This window comes from Centruroides vittatus, unplaced genomic scaffold (genome assembly GCF_030686945.1).
Source record: "Centruroides vittatus isolate TY-2023 unplaced genomic scaffold, ASM3068694v2 contig_502, whole genome shotgun sequence".
Classification (NCBI taxonomy): domain Eukaryota; kingdom Metazoa; phylum Arthropoda; class Arachnida; order Scorpiones; family Buthidae; genus Centruroides; species Centruroides vittatus.
Genome location: NW_027122289.1, coordinates 820,917 through 848,827, shown reverse-complemented (window position 1 = coordinate 848,827; position 27,911 = coordinate 820,917). Strand labels below are relative to the sequence as shown.

The window sequence follows — 27,911 nt, the reverse complement described above, 5'->3', positions numbered from 1 at the left end:
ATAATAAGTGTCATTCTGTAGGTCATTATGCATCATCACACAGAATGGATCCTGTGGGTTATTTATTAAAAAGGACTCGTATTATGAGATTTGACTCTGCAATTCTGTTTTATGTAAATATCAGGTAAAGTAGATGTTAAAACTAATCCAGATATTGAAAAATATTTAAATCACGAATTAATTCTTGTAAAATATAATAATTTAATATTTTGTCAGTGTCTAGGTAAATCTACTTTTCACTTTGACTAAAAAATTCAAATTTTAAGCCAAATTTTTGCATTAACCACTAAATAATAATTATAGTAAAGCAAGAAAAAAAAAATTTATAAAAATTTCAAAAAATTACAATAAAAAACAGAAAATAAGTGTATGATTATGTCAGTAATAGTAATGAATAGAAGGTAAAACTTGTGTCTGAAATTAATAGTCTCAGGTTCTCGTTGTGGAGGAACTGCTTCACCAATCTACAATTCTTGTTAATAACCACCGAGTTCACTGTATGTTGATAGATTAAGCATTGGAAGATTAAAAGTTCAGATAAAGCTGCTATTTCCAAACCGAATTAAAGTCGCAAGTTTTTGTTGCTATTATGACAGGTAGGACCAAAAGATTTGTCTTATGTTCCAATGTTGACTTCAAAGATAAAATTCTGCTGATGACATTAACATAAAATTCTAACCACTAAATAATAATAAAGCAACAATTCTTTACTTGAGGAATGTATCTTTAGCAATTATACACTTTTTTAGTTCAAACAATTATACTCACCCTATCACTCGACAACTTAATCTATGGAGACTATTTTGTAATGATAGAGACCCACATGTGCACTGGAGAGGTCAGGCGTATACAAGATTCTCCTCAAACTCAGCATTTCATGCATTCTAACACATTATATAGGGGTGACTCTCAGAATGTTATCTCATTTCAAAGAACACTAAAGAAACATATTACATTGCAAGCAAACTACTGAACTTGCTAAGTCAGTATTGACTGCCTACTTTCAATCCCTTTGGTATGAAATTCAGCTAATTCATCCCTGTGGTGACAAGAAATTGATTTAATTATGTAAAAGTATGCATTCTGAACAATCAAACATGTAACAGTCCTATATTTGTACTGCCTGAGATACTGCCTTAGCTTCTGATTATTTCCTATTTTATTTTTATATTTATCCCACTATTGTAAATATTTTAAATCTTTTTTACTTATAGTGTAAATATTTCATTTTTTGAATTATAAAAAATAATTATAATTTAGGTCATAGTTTATATTTATTTTAAAATTTTTGTTCTATTCAGATATGTTGAATTTTGCTCTTGCCATGCGGCATTCAGTTTACCAAATGATGGTGAGCTTGTATATTGCTAAAAGTACTCGCATGTTTCGTTCATATGTTTTGCTTATTCATCAAAATTTTGTGTTGGTGTCGTCGGCAGAATTTTTCCTTCTATTTTAAAAATTATGATTAAGAAAATAACAACATTTTTCATTTCTGTAATTTGTTTTTCTGCTTTAACCTTGACATAAAAATTAATGACTGAGGGATGTGTCTAAAGTTCAGTAATCTACATGAAATTGCAATTGTAAGGAAGTAATTTGTAATTATTTCATTGCTACATAGGAGTCAATAAGAATGTTATTTTGTAATTTCTATAAATACAATTGTACTAGGATATGCCCCAATTTCAAAGAAAATTCAAGGGGTGCTTATGGTGCTGCATGAACCCTTAATACCAAAGCAATCAGTTTTTATTACTTTTAAATAAAAATAAATATAATAATTCATATTGCATGACTTCAATGGTTATATAAACTGAAAAAAGCAGAAATATTAAAATTGATATTTCTTGGAAACACATATTGAAGAATCTAAAGATAATTGCATGCAAATTAAAAATAAGTCATTCCGGTAATTTTTAGTGAAAATAAGAAATGTAATGATTTTATACTTTTCTATTCCACCTTTATGAATCACACCAAATACAGATCATGCCATACTTTATAAAATTTAGAATCAATCTTTAAATTCAAAATTATTCATCTTCTATTTAAAAATTTTATTTAAGAATATAAAAAGCCAATGAAAGGAGAATGGAGTAAAAGTTAGGTAAGTAAAGTAATTCTAAAGGTAATTGAGTAACATTTTCCAAAAAACAAGAGCTGATGATTTCTTGGTTCCCTGTGAATCTACCTTGAGCAGCATCCATATTCTCAAAATCCAGGATACACCATGCACTTCTGAAGAAGGTTGTTTAACACAACTGAAAATGTTCGAGAATTAAAATTGTACTGTATGTTAGAGATCTGAGTGGTAGTAGTGTGGTTTACCATGTTTAAAGAACTTTTTGTCACTGTTACAGCTGCTTTGTTGATGATGAAAATTTTCAAGTTCCAGGCAAAGATTTTTTTCACATGAATATTGTTTTTTAATATTTTTTCAAAGAAAGTTTTGAATTTATTTCCAACAAAATTCTCCGACATGCCGTTATTATAAAAATTCACTTTTTGAATTATTATTATTTTTATATAGACTCTAATAAGGCTATTCCATTATTATTAATCTTTATGTCGGAGATAAAGTGGTAAAAAGGAATTTCTGAAATTTAAAACTTTTCATTACTTCTTCAATTATTATTTCTACTTTTCAAGGTCTTTTTGATTTTATAAAAAACTTACTGTTCCTATCATATCATAACGTTTTATTTAATACATTACATGCATGATGTTCTGCATAATAAAATTTCTAATTACAAATGTTTTGATAATGACTTAGCAACTTCGTTATATGAAAATTTCATTTTGTACTTTTTTTCCCTTAAACAGTAAATTTAATGTTATTCTGTTTGTGTAGAAGCAGCGATGGATTCGAAACAAACTTTATATTAAGTTTATGAGAAAGAAAAGGTTATGTTACGAATACATAAAACACAAAATATTTAGATAATATCTTGAAGTGTATTAGGTATTGTATACAATTTAATACTAAATACACTTCAAGATATTAGGTATTGTTAGGTAATTGTATACAATATTAGGTATTAAAATTTCGAAGAAATTTTAATACCTAATATTGTATACAATTTAATACTAAATTCAAATGTTTACATTAGTCGTTTCTTTGGTTAAGTAGTAACACAGTCTTTAATTATATCAATAATAAGCGTCCACCAAATAATTAAAACAGACGACGAGAATTTATTTAAGTAGTAGTTTTTGGTCGAGTGCAGTGTTTATCCTGGCTGGTCTAATGTCATTTCTGTGTTCTTTCGACCTTAGAGTGCGTGTTTGTCCAATCCCATATAACTACTAATCAATTGTTTGTCGATTTGTCTTACAATCACTTCACTTGAAATTGAAGTTTAATTGTAGCTTTAATAAAAGGTTTCTTCTTTATTTTGAGAAAAATTATCTATTTTTACTTTTTATTTAAGGCAAATAATTTCCATCATATTATTACAGTTTATCAATCAATATCATTCAATTTCAATCAAAATACTTAACTAAAATTAAAATATGAAAAAAGTTCTACTTTGAAATCTCTTTTTTAATGTAATTTTATTTGATAAAAAATTTATATAGTCTATTTATATATGAAATGTCCCATATATCTAAATTTTAATCTACATACTGTGTTATATTTACCTATAAAAAAAAAAATATATAAAAAAATCACTTATCTGCTATTAAATTAGTTTCAACTTATATCCAATATAAAATGACAATTTTTAATATTATCTGGCAAAGAAATAAATGCACAGAAACTATGTTCATTTAGAAAAATTCATAATTTTGCTGTTAAATTAAAAAAGCTTTGCATGAATAAATTTAAATTAGGAGAAAAATGCAAATTTACTCTAAAAAAAATGTAAACTGAGAGATTACTGCTGAGTTCTGGTCTAGTGAAAACGGTTTTTAAACATTCAATTAATTTTTATATTAAACCAGATATTTTTTTTAATATTGATTTAAAAAACGTATATGAATAATGTATATAAATTTAATACTATATATAAATTCTTTACTAATAATATAGAGCAAGAAAAACAGTAATAGTTCACTTTACTTTAAAAATAAAAATATAATTATTTCTACGATCTCATTCCATTAGACATCCACTCTTTATTTTTAAAACAACTGATTATTTTCCGCACGCACTTGATTCCCGTCTAAACAACTTAAGGACCCCTGAATTACTAAGAGCGAAATCTATTTAAAACAATAATACATTTTAATCCTCCAGATCTTATAAGATGTAAATTGAATCGAAGTAAAATGCAGCAGAATATATATATATATACATTTTTTATTCATACCGTGCTTTCCGACTCATTGATCCATAATTTTCAATTTCGATCAAAACCCAAGGTACTTAAACTGATTAAATTCTGACCGATTGTTGATAGCGCTAACATTACCAGCTGTTCGAATTAACGTTAGATTACTTTATTAAACCCTTTAATTACGCTTTTATACAAATTAATATAAACAAAATGGTACGACCCGGCGATAAATTTTATCAACTTTTGTTTTCCCTCCCCCTCCCCTTCTCTCTTTTATCGTTATTTAATGATCTGTTTACCTTTATCCGTAACTGAATCATTTATGAGATCGAAACAAACGAGTGCCGGGGGAACGGGAGAAACAAAAAAATAGAAAAAAATCGATAAAATATCAATCGTATATAAAGAAGAAAGTATACTTCTTAGCTCCGGTCTTTAAATAAGAATCGGGTCAAAACAAGTTAACGGAACGACGTTAATTGTGAACGCGAAGAATTTATGGCAGAAGCGTAACGTAGGGGAACCTCGTTACGGGAAATTATGTTACTGGAGAGAGTGACGATCCAGTTTCTATAACGAATACTGCGCTCGCTCTATTTAAAAATAAGGGAGTCTCGGCTTCTTATCACACACATACAGACAATCCGCATCTCGTGACTTCTCTTTATTACGAAAAGGGAGAGTAGCCAGATGTACGGGGAATAGATGTAAGTGAAAGCAAAAAGGGGGAACCAGTACTGTACAGTACATCCAAACTGTTACTTATTTAAGCAACACGCTTCTTGGCTGTAGAAACTAGACGGTCGTGACGTCATGTCGCATCGAAGAGGTTGCAAATCGATCCATAGTTCGGTCTGTCCGAGAAGGAAAGATAAAGGATTTATAAAAGCGCAGATTTTTCTTTCCATTTCCTCCAAAAATGACTTTGGAGTGTCGCCCGAGGCTCGGAAATCCTTCCAATTAATCCGACTATTTTCTGTTTATTTATATCCCAGATTTAACGCGTTGCTAAACTAATTATCATTATTATTATTATTCGCGAAGAGGAGAATAATAAAAGACAGCCAGAAACGGAGACAGGACTGTTATATCTCCAACTCCCACGGGAAAAATTTAATCGTTAGAGATTCGATATCGGATCCTACAAGAAAATTCGATGTAGCGTGATTGATCAAGTGAGATCGAAGTAATCCTCGCTTCTAATCTACAATTATTATTAGGATTAAACTCGACGGCGCGCCTATAAGTAACTCGTACATTTCACATGAATTTAAGCAACGTTACGTAATTTTTAAGTACTTCAAGAAGATATTTTTTCTTTTCTAGAAGATAAATTATATATTTAAATAATTACTCACCCTCCCTTCGCTCTTCCAATAAATAAAAAATCCATATTCGTCCACTTTAAACAAGGCGTTAGGCTCGTAAACCACTTGCTCCTTTTCCTATCAACATAAAAAGGGGGGACCATTCACATTTTTCAACAAAGCGTTTTTTTTTCTCTTTCTTTTATTTAGATTAAACGTTTTATTTATTTATTTATAAAACGTGTCAAGTTAAATTGCGACTATCGATAGTAAATCCTTTGGTGACAAATTGAATTTGACATTTGTTTAGACTCTTCGATCCTTACCACTCGAGTTTAAGAAATAGGAAGAGAAAAGATGTAAGCTAATACTTTTAAAAAGATCAATGGATTGTACTATCGGTCTGTCGGTCGGAAAATAATCGAATTAAATAATTAAGCGCTTTTTTTTTATTATTTATTTTCTTAAAATGGAGAACGGAAAAATCCTATCTGTTTAACATTTCATGCCTTGGGTACTTAAATATAAACTCATCAGCATGTGAATGAAGTTGTTAACTAATTCAATTAATCACAATTAATGTAATTAAATCAGAGGGCGTGATGAGAATGATTTTATACAAGTCTTTCACAAGGAAAGAAACTAAAACAGAGATCCGGATAAGGGCAATAGAATAATAAAAAAAAAAATTATTATAATAAAAACTTTATATACTATAATCGATACGCATTAAGCAAATTACGGCAATAAACAATAATCCATAAAGTTTCAATTATTATAATGTGTGCGTACATTCTTGTTTGAGTGAAGCGCTGTTGATTCGATTTATGTAGTTTTTTTGGGGGGAGCATAAAAATGAGGGAAGTGGTCATTAAAAATGATCTTTCCGTGTCGAGAAAATGTCATCCGTCATTGACCCGACGGCCATCGCTGAAACTAGTAAATGTAATGTCAACTCGAGTGATAAACGACTTTTATCAGAACAACACAACTGGATTGTAGGTTGTTAATTAATTGTTTGAACGGAGAATAAAAGCATTAATAAACCATGAATTTATGTTTATACATAAAGAAAAAAAATAATAAATTAGGACGCGTATACGATTTGGTCCTTAAAAGGGCGTTAATGGCATCGTTCCGTCCGTCCGGCTTATTTTTGCTTCTCCCGATTTACGAGAAAATTTAAATGGCTAGCGTCTTTATCGCTTTCTTCCGTTTTCCTACTTAATTTATGAAGCGTGGAGAGAATTCATATCGATGTATTTGCATGTTATGGGACAAATTTACATTTCAGTTGTGTAAAATAAAATAGGGGGGAAATGGAAGCGGAAGCGGAATTTGAAGCTTGATCGTTAAATTTAGTAACGATATAGTTTCGTGGAGAAACGTCGATGTTTTCAGTCCTTTTCATTTCCAGTTTACGATGGTATATTATGGAATTTTTATTTACTTTTTGTTAAGTTTAGCAATTCGAAAAACATGTACGCTCAAATGCGTGTTTATACACCTTTGTTTATTTTATGTTATCATCATCATTCCCCGCAAATTTATAGTCTCCTATAAAAAAATAACGATAATATTTTATGAAAATAAAACAAAAAATTCGATTGATTAAACCTTATCTCGTTCGATAATACCCTCAGCTACATACCAGAAAAAACAAAATGATGACTTTCTGAAAAAGGAAAAATCTTTTTTAAAAAATCCAATCACTCAAGGACGAGGCGTCCTTGTAGAGCACGCTTGCATTTTGTGAAATTAACTTGTATGTTCAATAATTTTAATAATATTTATTAATGGCGATCAGTAATAGTGCGGGTGATTGATTACGCTCGACTATACAGCTTTGCATAGTAATCGATGCGAGCCCCCCATATTGATCATAGCTAGCGCTTCAAATTAATTAAATTAAGCATATATTACTTTATTCTAAGAATTGCTCGGCATGCTTACTCTTAAAACGTAATTTATTGTTAAATGCTGAAATTTCAGGCATAAAAAAAAAACCAGAAGTATTGCTTAAGAGGAGCAGAGTTCAAGGACGTCGAATTGTTAAAAGACAAGTTCTTTTCATTTTTTCCTGGATAATACATATAGGAAAAGTGGCAAACTTAATCGCCATCAAACAATTTTTATATTTAAATTCCTACGTCCGTGCTTAGATTTCTAAATGGCCTACGCTCGTAGGAAAGATAAAACCGCCATTCCACTACAATAATGGTATTTCGGATTCCTTTCTGTTCCACTTAAGTCTATTTTAAGCACCCGGTACTGTACATCTGCGTAATACGGTAAACATTGTATAACGATTACACAATATGGAAAGTAAAGTTTTAATCCTACCTCCTCCCAACGGTCGAATATGCATCCTTTCAGTAATAATTTTGGCACGGGCCGCCTCCAGTTAAACTCGTAAGCTTTGGTCATGATCTGGCCAAGAATAACTGTAGATGTGCTTTCACATCTTCACCTGAAAAAGAGAAAGTAGGTAAAAAGCCTGATAAGTAAAATGCGGTCGAAATATCTTGTTACATTCCTTACTAGAATAATAAATATCTCGGAATTGTGAAGCGAAAAATGTCCTTTTTATTTATTATATAGGCTATATATATTTTATAAAAGAAGGTCTTAAAATTAATTTTTCAACATGATAATGGCTGCTCTCGTTCGGCTCGTATTTGCATCCGGAATTGAATGCAAACCGAGTACTTTTTCAACAGTGTTATTACTTCTTCTGGCTCGGGATTGGAATTATGTATGCGTACTGACCTAAACAAAGTATTAAAATTACAAGGAGGAGTTTTGAATTTTTAAAAGCGAAATAAAAAAGAAATGCATTTAATACTGCTTTTCAAAGAGAGAAAGTCTTTATTTTTTATTATTAAAGCGATAACAAAAAGGAGAGAAGAGTTGAATAAAAGGAAGAATGACGGATGCAGGGTCTTTATTTTTATCGCCTCTGACAGATTTACATTACAGAAAATTTTCCAAAGTTAGAAAACAGAAGAGGAGAGAAAAATAAAGAAATAAAATGAAATTTTGTCATAATAACGATGATGATAACCTTTAGATGCGAAAAAAATATAATCCCATTTATTCTTAAATAGTAAAGAAGAACTTTTTAATACGATTTTTCAGTTTTTCTCATTTAAAGTTCGAAAAACAGACTTAAAACATCTCACAAGAATCGTCTCCAGTGAATCAGTTTTTTTTTAAAAATATTTATAAATTATCATCATTCTAAACAGAAAAAAAAAACAATGAAAGATTCATCCGGGATGGAATGAATTTCAAATTATAGGAGGGAGAAAACTAATCATAATAGTTTCTGCATCTCCTGACCTAGCGAGATACACGTAAGAAGAAAATAAGTGTCGTATCATAAATATAATCAATATTAGACATATCCGCTCGTCATTACAACACGAATCAACTCCGGAAAATGCCATTACGTCATTGGGAGTGTATCCACGCGAGAAATCCTCACAGGCAATTTTCCGAAAACTTTATAAAACCTCGTTACGGTTTGACGTTTTAAAAAATAATCTATCCGTTTCCGTTTCCTCGCCCCCTATCTAATTTGCCGTATACTGCACATGTAAAATGTATATATATATATATATATATATAATATATAATATTATACATATAGAAAACCTGTTATGTAATGAAAAATTATCGAGCGAGAACGATGGGGGGAGGGGAGAAAAATCACGAAAGTATCAAGAGTGAAATAAAGCACTTTTGATCTCGTACTCCTCTGTGAGATTTTAGTATTATGGTATTAACTCATTTCTTATGAATTGATTCTTTGTGTAAATATCGCTATCAATAGGAACGTTTGCAAATATGTATACCTTTTGAAAGTCCCGATTATGGTTTTGTTAAGCATAAAAGGCATACTTTAAACGCCTAAAAAGCCGGCTTATGATATGATGTATAGATATTTAATTTTAATCTCGCGCGATGTAGATAAATTTGTTCAACAACTTAACATTCTCCCATCTATTTTAGATGTATCTTAAAAGTATGTGTATATATATATATGCAGAAATGATGGCCAAAAGTTAATTAATCATTACAAAGACTACACTGCAAATTAACCGAGTAAATACGATTGAATTAATTTTAAAATCACGTTTTACCCGAGGGTAACTAGAGCACGGTTAACCGACTTTTGAGCCACCCTTTATGCACACGTAGCATTCTCTACTTATTTATAACTACTTGCATATAGTTAAGATGATGATGTATTGTATACACGTATTTCGAATTTTGTCCAGATCACTCATAATAAAATGCCTAGAAAAAAAAATCCTTTTCACGACACGCAACTATTCAGTTAAAATGCAGTATGATATGCAAAAAGGAATTGATTAAAATGCGAAGAGCTCGCTAGGATTACTGATAATGAGACAAAACACAAAAGATGCATGTACACTCATTACACCGCAGTATGTTTTTATTATTTTTTTTCCTCCTCCTCATAACAGACTATTCGGTGTTTTAATTTATTCGAGAAACATCCCAATTTGTTTATCAAACCGAAATATAAGTTATAAATATGCTAATAAAACTTTGAAATATTTTAAATACTGGAAACATCTTTTCACGAGACGATTTTACATTGGATTATAATGATGCCAGACAAGGAGGAAGAGGAGGAGAAAAAACAAACAAATAAATAAAAAATTAGGAATAAAAATCATTAATAATTTATAAAGGCAACAATAACTTATGAATTGCAAATGATTTATTTACACTTTTGGAAGTGCTGACTCGCTCAGGAAATGTATTCAAAGCAAGTCAGCGTGTTGTTGACTGTATATATAGTTTTTTTCTTTTTTTATTACTGTTTAATCAGTGTTGGATGACTTGTATGAAAATATCTGATTAAGAGTAAATGAAGAGTCTGCATGTGTGTGTGTGTGTCATCATTCTAAATGTCTATTAATGCCATTGAATTGACTTGTAAGGACAGGTTGGAAAGTGCAATATGTACAAAAGTAAAGGTATTCAGTAAGTTAATTTTGTTCCGCTTGTATTTTTCTATAGCGTCCGATTTTTTCCCCTCCCCATCTTTTTTGAAGCCGTCGAAACATTCTCCTGGACGAGCTAACATCGACGAAATTTCATAATTTAAATAAATAAACATATAATCAAAAGATGTTTCTGAATAAACAAGACAATGATTTAAACAAATTTAACGCGTTTAAAAAATAACATCTTACGTGTGTTGAAACATTCGTTTCTCTGGCATTTTGAATAATTAAAAATGGTGTTTTTAGTAGAAATGTTTTCGAACAAAACCTTATTACTTCAATACAAATGTGGCACGGAGAAAGAAGGGAAGAAAGTCTTGAAATTTAATTATGTACTGTATTCACTCGTTTCGGATTTTTGTATTAAATAAATCAATTAATTATTTCTTAATTTAAACACAGAAAGGACAAAAAAGAAAAAAAACGTGTCATTAAATAGAATAAAAAAGTCTTTGTAGAGAGTGAATGAATTAAGTACTGTGTGTACTGTACATATAATTTAAATTTTTACTTACTTATTTATTTCTTTCCTGTTTTGTCGTTCGAATTTTAAATATGTAGGCTAGATAGGTGTGTTTAGCTATTCGCTGCGGCTTAAAAAACCTCATATTTTTCTTAAGATGCCAACCAACACCGGATAACCCACTAAACTATAAACGAAAACACTCTACGAATAGTGCTAATTCGAGATAAAACAGGTATTATACACAGTATCAATTTCTCTTACTAGGAAATATTTAATGCCTTATCAGATTTCAGCTTCACGGCATTACCTACAAATATTTTTAGTTTTTCCTCTCAAGGCCACGTGGGTATGGGACCGAACATACCAAACAATACCATTACTGCGGTATATGGTTTATAAAACAGAGCGTAGGCGTTAACGTATAATGAAGAAAACAAATTTCGAAAATTTAAATTTGAATTTAAAAAAAAATAAAATCTCGCGCGATCTCAAAAAATTTTGATGTATCGTGAGAACAATCGCAAATAACGTCACACGAAACCCTTTGTATCAATTGTTTTTTTTTTATTATTAATTTTTTCACATTATTAATATAAAGAAAATAAATTTATTGGTAAAATATATTTTAATATTTATTATTTTTTATTATTTTAATTAATAAAATATTAAAATATATATTTATTTTATTTTTCGATTGATTTAATTTTTATATTTATATATACACACACACATATATATAAGGGTTAAACCTAATTATATAAAATAGGAGATTTATTAACTTACCTGCGTTATTTTTACATTAATTATATATTTTCTTTTATATTTACACTATTCTCCATTACCGAACATTTCTTTAATTCTAAAATTTCGGCGATTTATAAGCGATTTTGTTCGGCGTTTGTTGCGAACGACGTTGCAGACGACACTTCGCTAAGCCTAACAGACCTCGTTTGGCTCGGGTCGCTCCATTCCACCAATCACAGGGGAGGTTGCTCTTCGTCTTCTGATGTGCCAATTAAAAAAATAACACAATTCTAAACCTTCCAATTAATATATTAATACTTGGAATGAAATAAAATGTATTAAATACGATAAATATTAACAATATTTGTTCGTTCTGCGTAATATCTTTTCCAACTTTATTGTAATTTATGTATCCTATATAATGAACGTTATAATTAGTTAAAATTCAAATAATTAACGACGTAATCACTTTTTACATTTTTTAATTTGAGTTTTTTGTGTGTATTTTTGTAAACCGTGTGACGCCATTTTGTTTTTGTTTTTTTTTTTTAATTTTCGGATAAGGCCGTACTTGTACTTTAAGCGTAATTAACACATTATCACTATTATTGTAAATTATAATTAAAAGATGCCCATATAATAATGCTTCATTAACCTACTCCTCGTAAAATAATAACATATTAATAATTCTTCAGTGTTTAAATAATTATAATTTTTTGAAATATATATATTTCCAAACTGTAAACATGTTGATAATTAGATAAACTAATTTATTTTCATTATACAGCACGTTAAAAATGTATTTTAGGTGTTGTATATTTATATATTTAAATTTTGAATCGTATGACGTCAGCAGTTAAATTTTCGAGTGACGGAAGTGACGTATTACGAAGCTAATTAGCATATTATAATAATAAAAGGTGTCGTTAAGATAACGTCCCCTTAACAAACTTATCAATAAAATAATTGTTTAAGTATTACACCTAACAATCATAAAATAAAGATCTTTTAATAATTCTTGAGAATTTTTAATAAATTATAAATATATTTTTCGAAATTGTCGACGTGTTTAAATCATAGATAATTAGGCAAAGTAATTTATTTTGATTATACAACACTTAAAAATGTATTTTAAGTGCTGTATATTTTTGAATTTTGAATCAGTATGACGTCAGTTTTGTTTTTTTTTTAAAAAAAAGTTCGTACAGCGGAAGTGACGAATTATACGCAATTTAAAAAAACCTAATTTGCATGTTATCATAATGTTGTTTAAAAAACGAAGCCCCTCTAACACATTTAATATTAAAAAAATTAATTTTGGGGACGATAGGATTATAATATACCAATGTTCTTAGTAATGATTAAAGTACTGTACAGTACGTTTGATTTAATTATAAATTTTATACAAGTTTCTGGAAAGTGTAAACACGTTTAAATCATTGGTAATTAAGTAAACTAATTAATTTTGATTAATTCGCCTTACTGAATATTTTTTAGCTGATGTAATGACTACAATTTTAATTTATTTATGGCTCTATCGACAGGAGCGACACGTGTTTTAAAATTTTGAATTTTCGAATGTAATTAACATATCATACAAATTAATTAACCAGTTAAAATACTGTACAAATGCTTTCCCATTTCGTGTTTAAACAGGAAAATAACTCGGCATTTGTCTTATATATATATTTTAAATAAATATTTTATACGGTATATTAAATAACGTGTTGTTAAATATTAATCGCGTTAGATACATTTTAATAACCGACTTAATAACTTTCGCCATTTTCAAATTATATTTACATTATTTATCGTGTTCTGAAATGGCTTTCATGATCATTTCGCATAACGCATTTTCGAATTTTCAATGTTTAATTTAAATTTGAAATTATTTTACTCTCTGTAATTGGTTAAATTTAAAATTTAGAAAATTCGACGTCACACTTAATCCGATAAGGCGTTTTTGTTACGTCACAATAAAATTTCAAAAAAAGAAAAGAATTTAAATGCATTTTTAAAAAAATTATGTCATAATATTTTCATATGCATTTGTTACGTCCTAACGTCATCATTTTCTTCTAAAATGACGTTATTTAAATTCCTCATAACTATATTTTCCTTATTCATTTGTTACGTTACAATTCAGTTTTTTAAAGCACCTTTATAATTTTATGTAATAATATTTTTGATGTTTATTATGTCACAATATAAATTTTAAAAAAATGTCTCTTAAAAAAATTCTACGTAGCAATCTTTATATACGTTTGTGACGTCACAATAAGATTAAATAGTGCTTTTAATTCCACGTAACAATACTCTTCATATGTATTGCTTATGTCACAATATAATTTTTTGAAAAATAAGTCGTTAATAAGAGAAAAGAATACTTAATTTGGTGTATATTTGTTACTTCGTTACAATTTAAAAAATCATAATTAGTTCAGTGATTTGAAATTTGAAAACTCGACGTCACAGCGATTTTATTACGTAGTAAATACGTCACAATATAATTACTGTGCAGTATTAAAGTTATAACATTACGTAGATAAATATAATATAAACACGTTAAATTATAATTTTAGTAATTGTATAGAGCGGTGTGTGATATAAATATAGTTTCTTTAATTTCGTATAAAAAAAAAGTTTTCGATGAGAAAACTGCATTTGTTCTTAATCTAATTTAGCCGCTTGTTTTGGAATTTTATTTAAACATCTGCGTGAATATTTTAAAATGACTTTTATTTGTGTACGAGTCATACATTTAATCTACATTCACGTCTGTTTGTCTGTCTGTACGAGTATTACGTGAGAAGGAATGAATCCTTCTCAGGTTATAGAATGTATTTTATTATAAGTATATATTATTATTCTGTATATACATTTTTATGTGACCTTTATTTAATATGCCTATATCATTGTGTCGAGCGTAGCCGGATATCTCTGATATTAGGCCTATAAATATGTATTTTATAAAGAGAATACTTAAAATTTAAAGTAATTAAATAAAACTAGATCGAAATCAACATATAAATATTTATCATTTTTATTTATTATTCGTTTCCTCTAAGTCACAAAACAGTATGTTAATGTCACCTGTTCCTGATTTAAATAACTTACAACTGTACTATATTTCCATTTATAACAGAACTAGAGCAGGAAAAAAATATAAAATTTCATCTGTCACCTTCTATAAGACTCTTTATTATCATTCATAAAAGGTTTTAAATCTTTTTAAAATTTCGTCACGCCGCGAAAAACTATAAACAGTGTGTTTTTTGAAGTCGCAACGTTTCAGTTTATAGTTTTTTTTTTTTAAATTTAGGAAATGTTTTAATAATTAATATTTTATTAATCTACAATTTATCAGTAATTTCACTTATGTTTAACATTATAAATTCTTCTAGATTAGTTTCAGAAACTCCTATACACATGGATGAAAAATTGCAAGTTGTATATAGGTGTATATAAACTAAGTGGGAAGTTCGTAAATATTTAAATATTAAATAGCTTATGAATTTACGTTTTAACAATTTTTCGGCTTAATTTAGAATATCCAGTATATAAATACGACCTCTCTCAAAAAACTCTGAACTATATTTATCAAGTCGCAACGTTTAAGTCTATAATTCCTTAAATATTTAAATCATATTTTAATAATTAATATTTTATTAATCTACATTTTATCAGTAATATTATACAAAATTTGAAAATTAATTATTTTTTTGGCTCGGGTTTAAGGAGCATCGAGTACACAAAGATGACGACCAAGAATAGATTTAACTTAATGGTGTTACTTAAACTTTAAACTAATAATAACTTTTTATTTATCGAGGCTTTTAATAGAGGCGCTTATGTTAACATTAGTTCAGAATATATTTTCTGATAATATAAAATTGAAAAAATGTATTTAATTAAGTCTCGTGTATCCACAAAATTAATAAAAAAGAAAAAAAGTGGGGGGGAAGATACATTACTTTTCAAGCTAGCGATTTTTTGCCATCTGGTGTTTTATTTTTCTATATTTTATCAAAATATATCTGGAGTGGATCGATAATAACATCGCTTACTACTATAATAGCAGTTTATTTATGAGAAACTATAAAGATCAAATATAGATAACGTGTAATAACAGCATTACAATTGATTTAAGGATGAGTTATTAGGTAAAATTTATCAGTGGTTTTTTTTGATTATGCATGTTTCTCGACGCTCGTGCGTATGTCTGTCTGTATATGAGTCTATATACTACATACTTTTATTGAAATCTTTAGTTACAACCTTAATAAAAAAAAACCTTGTAATTTGTGATATTTACAGAAATAATACGAGCATAAACATAAACATTGATTATGTTAAATGTATGCGAAAGCAATAATAATAACAAATGCAATAATAAAACTCATGTATTAAAAAATATATCTGTATGTGTATGTAAGAATTATAATCTAGATAGTTTTTACTATGGTATTAATGTATGGGTTTAGTAATATGTTTAAATTTATACCATTACACATATATTACCACAGAAACGTTATATGTATGTGTGTGTGAGAGCTTATGTAGGGTTGATGATAAATTCTACATGTATGTATTATTTCTTGCAATATAGATAATACATACGCCGGCTCAGTCGTCAATTTTTCGGTCCTCATAAACCGTGGTCCTGCGCTTAGAGGGGCCACACTTTTAAATTTATAAGTAAATTTGTTAGAAAGAAAGGTTTTTGCGAATATTTTGGGCCCCTCTAATAACTTTTCCAGATGCCCCGCAAAACATCCAACCGACCCTGTCTATAACTTATAATTTATGTGGGTGTGAGTGTCGAATTTACACATAAGCTAAAGAAGCTTCAGTTAAGAATCTCGCGTTATGAATTTATAGTGTAGGGCCTCACATTTTTATAAGTATCATTATTTGATGGAGGAGGAGAAGGACCTGTTATATATTATAACTTGGGTCCATAACAAGTCTAAATCCAGCCCTGATGAATGGGTACCCATTCATCAGGGCTGGATTTAGACTTGTTATGGTATTTACACATAAGTAATGACCATGAGTTTCTATCATCTTTACACGCTAACTTATATATAACCTTATACATGCCTCTATAGACCTACTGTGTGTATGTACCCTTAAACATTCGTATGTAAACCAAGACAAAAATAAGTGTATAAAGATCACAAACTTCTAGTTAGATAGGCAGCTGTGTGTTATCTGTACAGAAAGACACCATATAAACTTGCATTTCTCTTCGTACGTTCGTAAACTGTACTTAAGAATCATGATAACAGTATGTAGTTTTATCTATACAGAAGTTGTCGACCCCAAAATTGTCTCGTCAACGTTTCGAATGGTAAATATTCATAACGTTTAACGAAATGTACCAATTGAATATTCATCAGAGCAGAGGGGGAGAACTTTTGATTGATTATTTCGTCAACGCAATTAGATGCGTCATACAAAAGGGACGTGAATCATAGTTTGTGCCTTATCACTGTTTGTTGTTAAGATAAATTTATTGTTATCCACTTGCCATTTATAACTCGGTGCATTATATCTTGATATACATAACAGAACTTCAAAAAGTTAGTTTAAAACTTTAATTTATTAATTTAAAAAATACATACATATATATATATATTATTTATATATTGTTGGAAATAAGCTTAAAATGGTCTTATTTTGTTTTAAAAAATTTAATTTAAAGTAAAATATATTTTTTCACGTGGCACCATCTGTTGACGCTTACACACATTTTTTATATACGAATATTTTTTAATTTTTTGATTCTTAGGATATGAAATAAGCATCGATGTATATATGTTATCATTTATCTCTTTCTTATCTTAATAACACGACATTTATCCACTTACAAGTTAGATACGTTAATCTTTAATTAGATTTGTATGTTGACAAGAATTCTGCATTAAAGTATTAGCTTATCTAGCCAAAATTTTATCGTAATTTTATGTATTAAACGATAATTTAAATTGTAAATAATATAAAGAAACGCTTGTTTATATCTCGGTAACTATAAAATTATATTAAATTATAAATTTAAGTGGTTATTCGGCTAAAGAAGAATGATTTCATTCAATCTTATTCAGCTGAAGCGGTGATTGATTTGAAGAATAAAACCAGGAAATTTAGTTTGATCTCAAAGCAGGATAATTAACATTAAATCAGTCTAATTTGATAAGGGTTTTAATATATTGTTGATAAATGTTATAACTTTAATACCTAACCAGGTTGCACTAATACAAGCGTTATTTTGACATTATAAAAAATGGCTTCCTTCTTCTAAATCTATATGAAATATCTAAAACAATTTCTTTACATCATTATTTTGAATATTTTGTATTATATTATCCGAGCTTGAGTGATGAGATGAGGCCTGAGTACAGAGCCTTAATCCTGTCCGCAAGTCCGTTACATAAAGGACTAAATTTTTTTAAAAAAGAGGCCCTTCTTGCCTCCCTTATATCTAGGCCTATATATATTGTATTCAGTTACAAGAATATACTGTATAACACTTTTATGTTAAATTAATACATTTTTTTTAAAAATCTATCTCATAACTGTTTTCAAATTAATATTATTGACAGATCAAGCTTTATGTATTAATAAAACAGTCAAACTTCTAAACAGCAGCCAATTTTTATTGCTTTTTTTTAAATCTTAAGTTAAGATAGTCACTTGCACTCAATCTCATAGATAATAGAAGATAACTCATCTGTATCATACCTTATACAAAGCAACAGGAAGGTTGTTCGACGCCATTTTGCTCTCCATTTTCATAACTGAAAAAATGAAAAGCAGTGGTAAAATTTATAGAAAAATCATATTAAAACACAATTTTCATACAAATTGCACTATTATTCTCTGTATAATGAACAGATGGTGTCTATAAGGGCCCATCATAATATAGTTATCAAATCTAAAATTATTTTTAAAAATACTGTATCTTAAATAACTTTATATGTATTCTCCATTTTATATTTAAAATATTTTTTTAAATTCGCAATTATGGATTATCATTTCATGGATTCCATGCCTTATGATTCTAGGATTGTAAAGAATAAAATTTAGGACAACTCAACTAAATTATGCAACTTGCAAGTACCTGTACATACAGGAGCATGAAAGTTGACAGCCTCTTACAATACAGTATTAAATACCTTGCTCTTAACGTATAATCGAGAATATAAATGTTTTAACAAATGGATTTTGCATGCCAACAATCTAAATTTTGTTGTCTAATAATAATTTCTAGCATTAGTAATCTTAGTTGTTGTAGCCTTACGTAGCATACAAGAGATCCTTCCTCCTCAATCAAACTGTTAATTTAAGGCAAAACTTATGTGTTAATAACTAGAGACGAAGAGAGGGAAAATGAAACTTTAATATGTGATCTGCTATATATTTGAGATAACGTCACATACATTGTGGGGCCTGTCATAAAAATATATGAACGGAATTAATAAATTACATCATTTTTTTTAATATAAAAACGTCAAATTTTGGGCCCTCTCTGTCCGAGCTAAGGTCAAACGGTCTTGTTGGAAATCACTAAGTTTGTAAGTTTGTTTTATTAAGTTACAGCAATGCAATACTTGGGCGATCTGCCTAGGGGGATGCCTTCCGAGAGGTTTTTTAAGGGCAATTTTCCCCTATTCAGGCGTTACAGACGTGGAGAAAACCCGGAAAACTCCACGTGACCAGCCCGTCCTGGCGAAGCGCGAACCCACGACCGAATTCCCAGTGTTTAGGGAATGGAACCGCTGGCCTCTGGTGGGTCCAAAGTTCGCAAGTAATTTATAGTTTGGGTTATTTAAACATTCAAAAATTTATCAAGAATAATGTTATATTTTATGTATACATTTTTTTTATATCTTTCCTTCCTGTGAGCACTAAGAGGACCGCTTTTTAGCAAGCCCATAATGAGTTCTGCCAGACCCACAATGGGGTACCCAGTTGTGAAGCACGAAGCCCGACAGGTCTTGACGGGCCACCTCCGAAAAATTCCTGCAGTTTTCGACCCATTCGGATTCGATCCAGAGTTTACCAGAGTGCCGCCATCTTAACCGCTTGGTTCTCCAGCTGTCATATTACGTATACTACTATGCGTAGACCCTTTTTTTTTTTTTTTAACTCTTTCCGCCCTGTGGGCACTAAGAGGGCCTCTTTTAGTAGGCTCATTATGGGTTCGGCCAGGCCCACAATGAGGCGACCGGGTGGTGAGGGACGGGGCCCGACATATCCGAACGGACCACCCCCCGAAAAATTCCTGGGGATTATTCGACCGTTCGGACTCGATCCCGGGTCCCCCAGAGCGGTAGGCTGCCACCTTTACCGCTTGGCCATCCGGCCGTCATGCGTAGACCCTATCATTAACTCGTTTATTAATTTTAATTAATTTTAATTAATTTTACTTTTAATTAACGAATTTAGTTAAAAGATAATCTGTATAAAATTAGCCTTAATTATGCAATATACAGGTTTGTGTTCTTATCACATTTACTTTTTACAAGATTTTATTGGTAACTTCATACAACTTTGAATAACATTTTGGTTTCTCAATTATCTTAACTGTGGATATAGCTCAGTGCAAAATTTCTTCTGATTAAATGCAAAATAGTATATTACGATATTCAAATAATGGGGATGCCTCTATGTCTGATGTTCTGTATTCACTATGTTGTGTCTACCATCCTACCCCATTGAGGGTTAAGCTCGTCCATAATGGGAGTAGTTGTGATCGAAAATATAGTCTAAAATGTGTATGACGGTCGAACGCTCTGCTGCTCTGGATTATCCGGATTCGTGTCTTGATCAGGGATCTCAGAAAGTTTTTATATGTGATCCTTCCCAGATGTGTTAGTCGCATCCCTCACCACCTCGCAGTCCTCATTATGGTCCAGAACCCGTAATGGTATAATTATAAAGGGACTTAGTGCTCTCTGGACAGAAAGAGTTTAAAATGGAAAATTTCCTAAAATGCCTCAAAGTCAGTTTTCTTTTTACTAATCTTGGACTTCGATAAAGCATGCCACATTGGATAACCATTGAATCTGAATTCTTCACTGAAATGTTTGGGAGCAATCCAGGACGCAATGTGATGTATAGGGACTTTATAGCTATTCTATAATCTAGAAAAAGAAAACACCAGTAACTTCAATTTGTGTCTTAAACCAGACATAGAAAAAATCAATACTTAATTAACGCGTTATATACGTTTCGAATTAATAAATATTGAGAAAAATAAAAAATATTTTATTAGATAAAATCGATATCCTTTTTTGAATTAAATTATCTTTTATTCTAGCAGCGAACACTTCAACTGCACTTTTTTCTATATTTAAAATTGTCAATTTCTGTAATTCTATAGCATTATGAGAACTTTATCCCAGGCCTATCGTGGATTCGTTGAGGTCTACAATGGGACAGCTGGGTGGTGAACCACCTGGTTGCCTCCTGAGGGATGGGGCCTGGCATATCTGGTATATAAATAAATAGAAAATGAATCTATATTTAATCTTTTCCGTCTATGAGCATAAGAGAGCTTTTTTTAGCAAGCCCATTATGGATTTGGCCAGGCCAACAGTGGAGCGGCTGGATGGTAAAGGACGGGATCCGACATATTCCGGACCACCTCCGAAAAATTCCTGGGGCTTTTCGATCCGTCCGGATTCGAACCCGAATGCGTCATAGCGGTAGGCTGCTACCTCTTGGTCATGCGACCGTCTCTATTATTTATTACAGTCAAATTAAATAGCCGATATCGATATTCGGCAATGACAGCAATAAAAGTAACATATTATGTAAAAAGTAATCATAAAACTTGTAATAATAATTAATATTTTTAATTTAAAATTTTATATTTAAAGTTCTTTATGAGTTGGCAACACTTTAAACAAGCTCAATTTGTTAGTGGGTGAAGGATTTCTGCAAGGTGATTAAATATTTTTTTTTATTTTTAATTAACTCAGTTACGTTTAATTTTACGAAGAAATTAATTTACGAATGAAAATTAACGAAAAAAAACCGTGATTCGCACGCGCTTGTTCGCTCCCAACTTCATTCAGTAAAATTCTTGAAGGCGGTGCGAATTGTCACGCGACTTCTCGCGATTAGAATAGGTAGGAGTCGGCTTAAGTCTAACTTCTATATTATTTAATACCCGATTCTCTCTCTCTTTAATATGCAAATTAGCAATGTTAATGCTAAATATCGTGTAATTCTTCCTTTTAACTTTTAAACTTTTCAACTTTATTCATAAATTTGCTTGCAGAAACTATTAATCTTTGATATTCTTTTTGCGTCATTCCTCTCTGCTATTTATCATCCTGTAGAAATATGAGGTTCCCCTCTAATTTATCAATTTGAATAATTGCTTCACGTCTTAAAAGCATTGTGATTTGTATCGTAAACAAATATTATGTTAAACCACGATTTTTTTTTCCTCTACTTTATCTGATGCTTACATATCTTTTAAAAAAAATACAGCTATTCCAATATTTTTTATTCATGTTTGAATGCAAAATCTCAGTTTATATACTTTGTATGTTTATAATAAAAGAATAATTGATTTTAAGATGATTTTTAATATGAATTGTAACTTTTGTTTGCAGTAAAATTATGGGTAAGATTCTAGTTTTGAATGTGGTGATGGTGACCCCCTCATTCAGGATAGAATTATGTTAGATGCAGTAGAGGTGTAGGGTGTGTGGGCCCTAAACAAAAGCTTTTTGAGGCTTAATACCCATTATTTAGGAAAATCTGGGATCTTGCCTAGTACCAAAACTAAATACTGGATTTCGATGGGTGCATATTTGTGGCTTTCTGATGCCCTAAAAGAGAGGTCCTGGCAAAATCCAAGTTGTTTGTTAAAATTTTTGATTTGCTTTGAAATTAAATGTTTGCACGTGATTTCTGTTTAGAGCTTATTTAAACAGGAGCAATATATTCATCCATTATTAAATATAAGATCATGAAATTTATTATGAATATTATGAAAGTAATGCCAACTGTAAATTATAATTTATTAAGCAGCAAATTAAGTTTTATTCTGAATGCATTTTATTGACTAGTAAGCAATTAAAGCAATGTCTTAATTCCCTTGTACATTTTTAAAATGTTTGCACTTTGTCAGGTACACCATAATGCACTACTGCCAGTTTATTTGTTTTATAAGTGTTCATATATATCATTATTATATTATACCTGAAACAATTTAAGAACATTTTTTGTGATCATTTGTAAAGAAACAAATATCAAAAGGTAATCTTATTGCTGAATTTTTAACTATCCACTTTAATATTTATATAATTTAAATTGTGTGCTGTGTGTATAGGCATAAATATTCTTTTAAACCGTCTTGGTTCTCAGTGAGGTCTTCATGTCCATTATGACCAACCAGACCCAAAATGAAGTGACAGAACAGGCTCCATATTTTGTAGGACCACGTGTAAAATATGAGGTCTTTTCGAGATGCCGAGGGCAGAGCATTAAATAAATGCAGGTCCTATGTGAATGCATTAGCCTCACACCTAGCAGGCTTTTAATATTAATGGATATAATTAATTTAAATCAAATGTAATCAAAAGGACATTTGAACTGGCATTCATTAATTCTAGGCAGCTGTATTGTCTAGAATCAAGAAATTACATTAAGCCATTTGTTATGCCATTCAATTCATGTGCCATTTGTTACATCATTTGATCAGATCATTCATTTTTCACTTAATCATTAATAGGTTTGTTAGTTCAAGTTCAATGAAAGTTCTGTATGAGTCTGTGATTTTAGTATCAATTATTTATATGCATAGTTAGATAGTCATAATTTGGTATTTACAATTAATAGTTTTGTAGTTTATCTCAAAGACAAAAAATGTAATTACTTGATTTTAAATCAGCATATTCACATATAAATACTACTTTCATTACTCGTGTATATTATTACTATTGTTAAGAGATGGTGCCTAACATCTACCTCTAGTTGTTCTAATCATGTAATTTCTAAATTAATATTTGTAGCATAATTTCTATCTAATTAATTTGACTGTTGCACGGATGAGTATATTCATGTCTGTTACATACAAAAGTTAAATAATTTCTTTACTTCGTTACTGACATTTGTTGAGTTTCCAATTGCATAATACCACAAAACCAAAGTGCATATCAAGTGTAATGGTAACTTTTGAATCTGCAAAATCTCTTTATGTTACCTATTCAGTCTAGTGTTGGATTTATTCTGTGGTTGTAGCCCTAGAATAAAGCATACCATAGAACACTGCAGAACAAAGTTAAGATATCATAGGATACAGAATAAGAGTTAGAAACATTATAGGATTTATTATATTGAATAAGATCTAGGGTCCTCCCCTCTGCTCCCTGGTTTTAATAATGCACTGTATCACCTGACTGTCAGCTCTGTTGATGAACATACAGTGAAGATTTACCTCTTTTAATAGTCCAGTTATTGTTCCAATTTACCATATATGTATATGGTAAATTGTATAGAGGACTGATCAGGGACAAATAGCCCAAAATGCATTGTGTTTTAAATTGTATGAACAATCATCTGGTGTTTCTGTATGATAAGTTCTTTACAGCAATTCTGTGCTTACTATCAAGAGAACAAGAACCAATCAAGCACCAAAGGCCTGGGGTTTGTAAGGTTCTGTATCCTACAATTTGTTCTAAGACTGTTTGCAAAATTACTCATACAAGATTAGATAATGCATCAAAAAAAATTTAAAAATCCAAATAAAATATTCTTAAATAGTCTCTTAGTCTAAATATAATTAGTAAACTATTCAAATTTTGTATTTCCATAGGGAAAATTAAATTATCTTCAAAACAATAGCTGTTAATAACTGTAATTAGTAATTCAATCTGACTTTTATCTTGTGTTTAAAATGGATTACATATGAAAAATTTCTTAAATTTGAAGTTAATTTTTATTTTAAATAACACCTTCCAAACCTTGATTCAAGATTTGAAAGGTGTTAGAAATAGATTACCTCAATAAATGATTTTAGGAATTTTGCAGATATTTGGACTATTCAGTGTAATTAATGATCTCAAGAATAAAGTTCCTAAATCAGATTAACAAACACATCCTACCTGCTAAATATGGGGTGATTATAATTAAAGTTTTCCTATTCAAACGTCTGTGTAGCCATAACTAATAAGAGGAATTACACCAAAATTTCATGGAAGAAGAAGAAAATCAGTTTTGAAAACTGCCAATAGCAGAAAAGATGGTGCTATACAACAATAAATAAGTAGAAGAATAAATAAGGCAAATGAAAATTAAAATTTTTATTTTCTCCTTTACAAAAATTGAAAAACTTAATTGCCCTAAAATTTGCATTTTAAAATAAAGACATCCAAGAAAGATAGAAAAATTGTTCTTTTGTTGGCAACTGAGACCTATAAAGCAAGTATTGCAAGTGTATTATTGAACTACGAGGGCTGTTCGGAAAGTTCGCGGCCTCAAATAGAACAACAAACAAAATAATGTTAAAACTTTTTTAATTTTTCAATATAGTTTCCTTTATTAGCAATGCACTTATTCCAGCGATGTTCTAGCTTTTTTATGCCATCACAATAGGTCTATTTGTCAAGGTGTGCAAAATACTCATTCACTTCAGAGATGACTTCGTCATTTGAGTGGAATCTCTTTCCAGCCAAAAATTTTTTTAGGTTTGGAAAAAGGTGGAAGTTACTGGGGCCAAATCAGGTGAGTACGGTGGATGTGGAACTAATTGGAAGCGAAGTTCGTTTATTGTTTGTTCGGAGATTCTGGCGGAATGTGCAGGTGCATTATCGTGGTGGAACGGAACCCTCTTTCTTCTTCAAGTGTTGCCTCTTTTCTTCGATTTCTTTCTTCAGTTTTCCAAAAGTTCACAGTAATAGACAGCATTGATGGTCTTTCCTCTTTCTAGGTAGTCAATAAAGCCTTTAGCATCCCAAAAAACCGAAGCTATCACTTTCCCTGCTGATGGAACTGTCTTTGCCTTCTTTGGTGGTGGCGAACTGTGGTGTTTCCACTGCTTCGACTGTTCTTTTGTTTCAGAAGTGTAGTAATGGATCCACATTTCATCAGTAGTCACAAACCAATGCAAGAAATCCTGTGGATTTTTCTGGTAGAAGTCCATACACTCCTTTGACATCAAAGTGCGAACACAATTTTGCTCGGCGGTCAGCAGATGCGGCAACAACTTTGCTGAGACCTTCGTCATACCCAAATTTTTGGTTAAGATGTGGTGTACTTGGTCGACAGAGATGCCTGTTGTCTCAGCTATCTGACGCATTTTCAAACAGCGATCTGCTAACACAAAATCATGAACTTTGTCGATATTTTCTTCAGTGACAGCAGTTGACTCTCGTCCACTGCGAGGGTCATCTTCCACACTCTCTCTGCCAGATTTAAAAAGGGCTGTCCATTTTTTCACAGTGGTGTACGAAGGAGCAGACTCTCCCAAAACTTCATCCATGTCAGCTTTGATTTGAGATGGGGTCAACCCTTTTTTCGTCAGGTATTTTATGACTGCACGAGCAGGGCCGGATTTTAGGCGATTGGAGCGATTGGTGCCAATTGGGCCCCGCGCTTGAAGGAGCCCCGCATCACGTCAAAATTTATATATTTAAAAATAGTACATGTTACAAAAATAAATATGTAGGTATATTATTATTAAAAATAAAACAACATATTTCAATATGTAAATTAACAGTTAATTAATTTTGTTATTTAAAGTTTGAGGGGCCCTGCAAAAAAAAATTCAATCGGGCCTTGCACCTATTGGATCCGGCGCTGCGCACGAGTCTCTGTCTTCTCCATTTTTGACAAAGCACTTGCACACTAACTATCTGCTAAGCGGTCGTGGCAAAACTTTACGACAAATCAAGTGGAAATTGGTATTGTATCTTTAGCAAAGATGTCTGAATAATTCCCGCCAAAAATTAAATTGATCGCAGCACCGCATATAGGCAAGGCCGCGAACTTTCCGAACAGCCCTCGTATACTGCAAAATCTCACTCTCACTCTGATTGTGCTTTAATTGTTAAATTATTCTGTTGATGGATGCTGCTTTATGTGAATTTAGGTACTTAAAAGAATTTGTACATTGTCTTTATCACTATCTGGAATTGGATGAATGATTAAACATTTGAGAAGATAAAATCCTTTCTCACTAAGGCTGATTGTAACCTCTTTGGTTAGGCATGCAATCTCCAGCAGGTGGCATTAAAAATTTATTGCTTTTTATCTTGATCGGACAGTCAGCGCACAGAGCTACCAAATACGAGCTTCGAAATTTTTCCATATTATTCAGCAAAATTTCCTCGCACTTGCCAAAAACACTGTCTGGTGTAGTTTCATATCAGATTTCATCCTTGGGCCATTTTTGAAGAATAATTGCAATCAGCAGGTGCAGTAATCAGTTCTGTTATGGCACAAGGATAGCTTCATATACTTCATAGATTCATAATTTTGTAACTGCAACAAAAAGGATGCCTCGGTGATATAGCTTTTGTGCAAGGTGGAGTACTGCCTCATATCACAGAATTGGCGAAGAAGCTTTTGTGACAGCATTTCACCAAAGAAAGAGTAATTAGTCACTTTTTCTCTTTGCAAGATCAATCTTAGTGTGATTTTTGGCTTGGTGGTTACCTCAGAGCCAAAATCTGTCAAAGAAGTATTCCTAAACTGGTTGTTTTAATACAGATTGTAATGAAGCACATGTAGATCATTTTTCGAGACCTTTTGTATTCTCCACTCTCGCAGTGTTTCAAACGCATCAAAGGTCAATTTCTATGGCATCGTCCAACCCTGTGAATAAACTAGTTTGAATTTGTGAAACTGTTTCCTATAGCAGTTTATTAAAGTCTCTTCCTCAATTTTTGCAAAGGACAAAAATAAATCTAAACTGAAAGTTCAACTTTTTATTTTTTTCTTTTTCTGTGTATTTTCTGTTGTACAGCACCATATCCCCTATTGTCAGATTTTCAAAGAAATTTTTTCATTAAATCTTCCTTTCTGTATTTTGAATAGTTACATATAC

General features: G+C 30.7%; 2 protein-coding genes across 6 annotated transcripts in view; one reads left to right on the top strand and one right to left on the bottom strand.

Annotated features, from left to right (window-relative positions):
• LOC136978279 (1-phosphatidylinositol 4,5-bisphosphate phosphodiesterase-like) overlaps positions 1–12,059 on the bottom strand; it is a 78,123-nt gene extending 66,064 nt beyond the window's left edge. Inside the window, 3 exon segments of the mRNA XM_067273964.1 lie at positions 5,642–5,728; positions 7,934–8,060; positions 11,882–12,059. Of these exon segments, the coding sequence (XP_067130065.1) occupies positions 5,642–5,728; positions 7,934–8,017 (171 nt within the window). The 5' untranslated portion in view covers positions 8,018–8,060; positions 11,882–12,059.
• The window catches only part of Glo1 (Glyoxalase 1), a 31,473-nt gene continuing 3,612 nt past the window's right edge, over positions 51–27,911 (top strand). The window contains exons 1-2 of one of the 5 annotated variants that reach the window (XM_067273996.1): positions 21,777–21,794; positions 24,896–24,983. In XM_067273996.1, coding sequence (XP_067130097.1) covers positions 24,921–24,983 — 63 coding nt within the window. In that variant the 5' untranslated portion in view covers positions 21,777–21,794; positions 24,896–24,920. Of the gene's footprint in view, positions 125–21,728; positions 21,795–21,917; positions 21,982–24,884; positions 24,984–27,911 lie in introns of those variants that run through there. The other 4 variants (XM_067274000.1, XM_067273998.1, XM_067273999.1 and 1 more) reach the window with 4 other exon arrangements.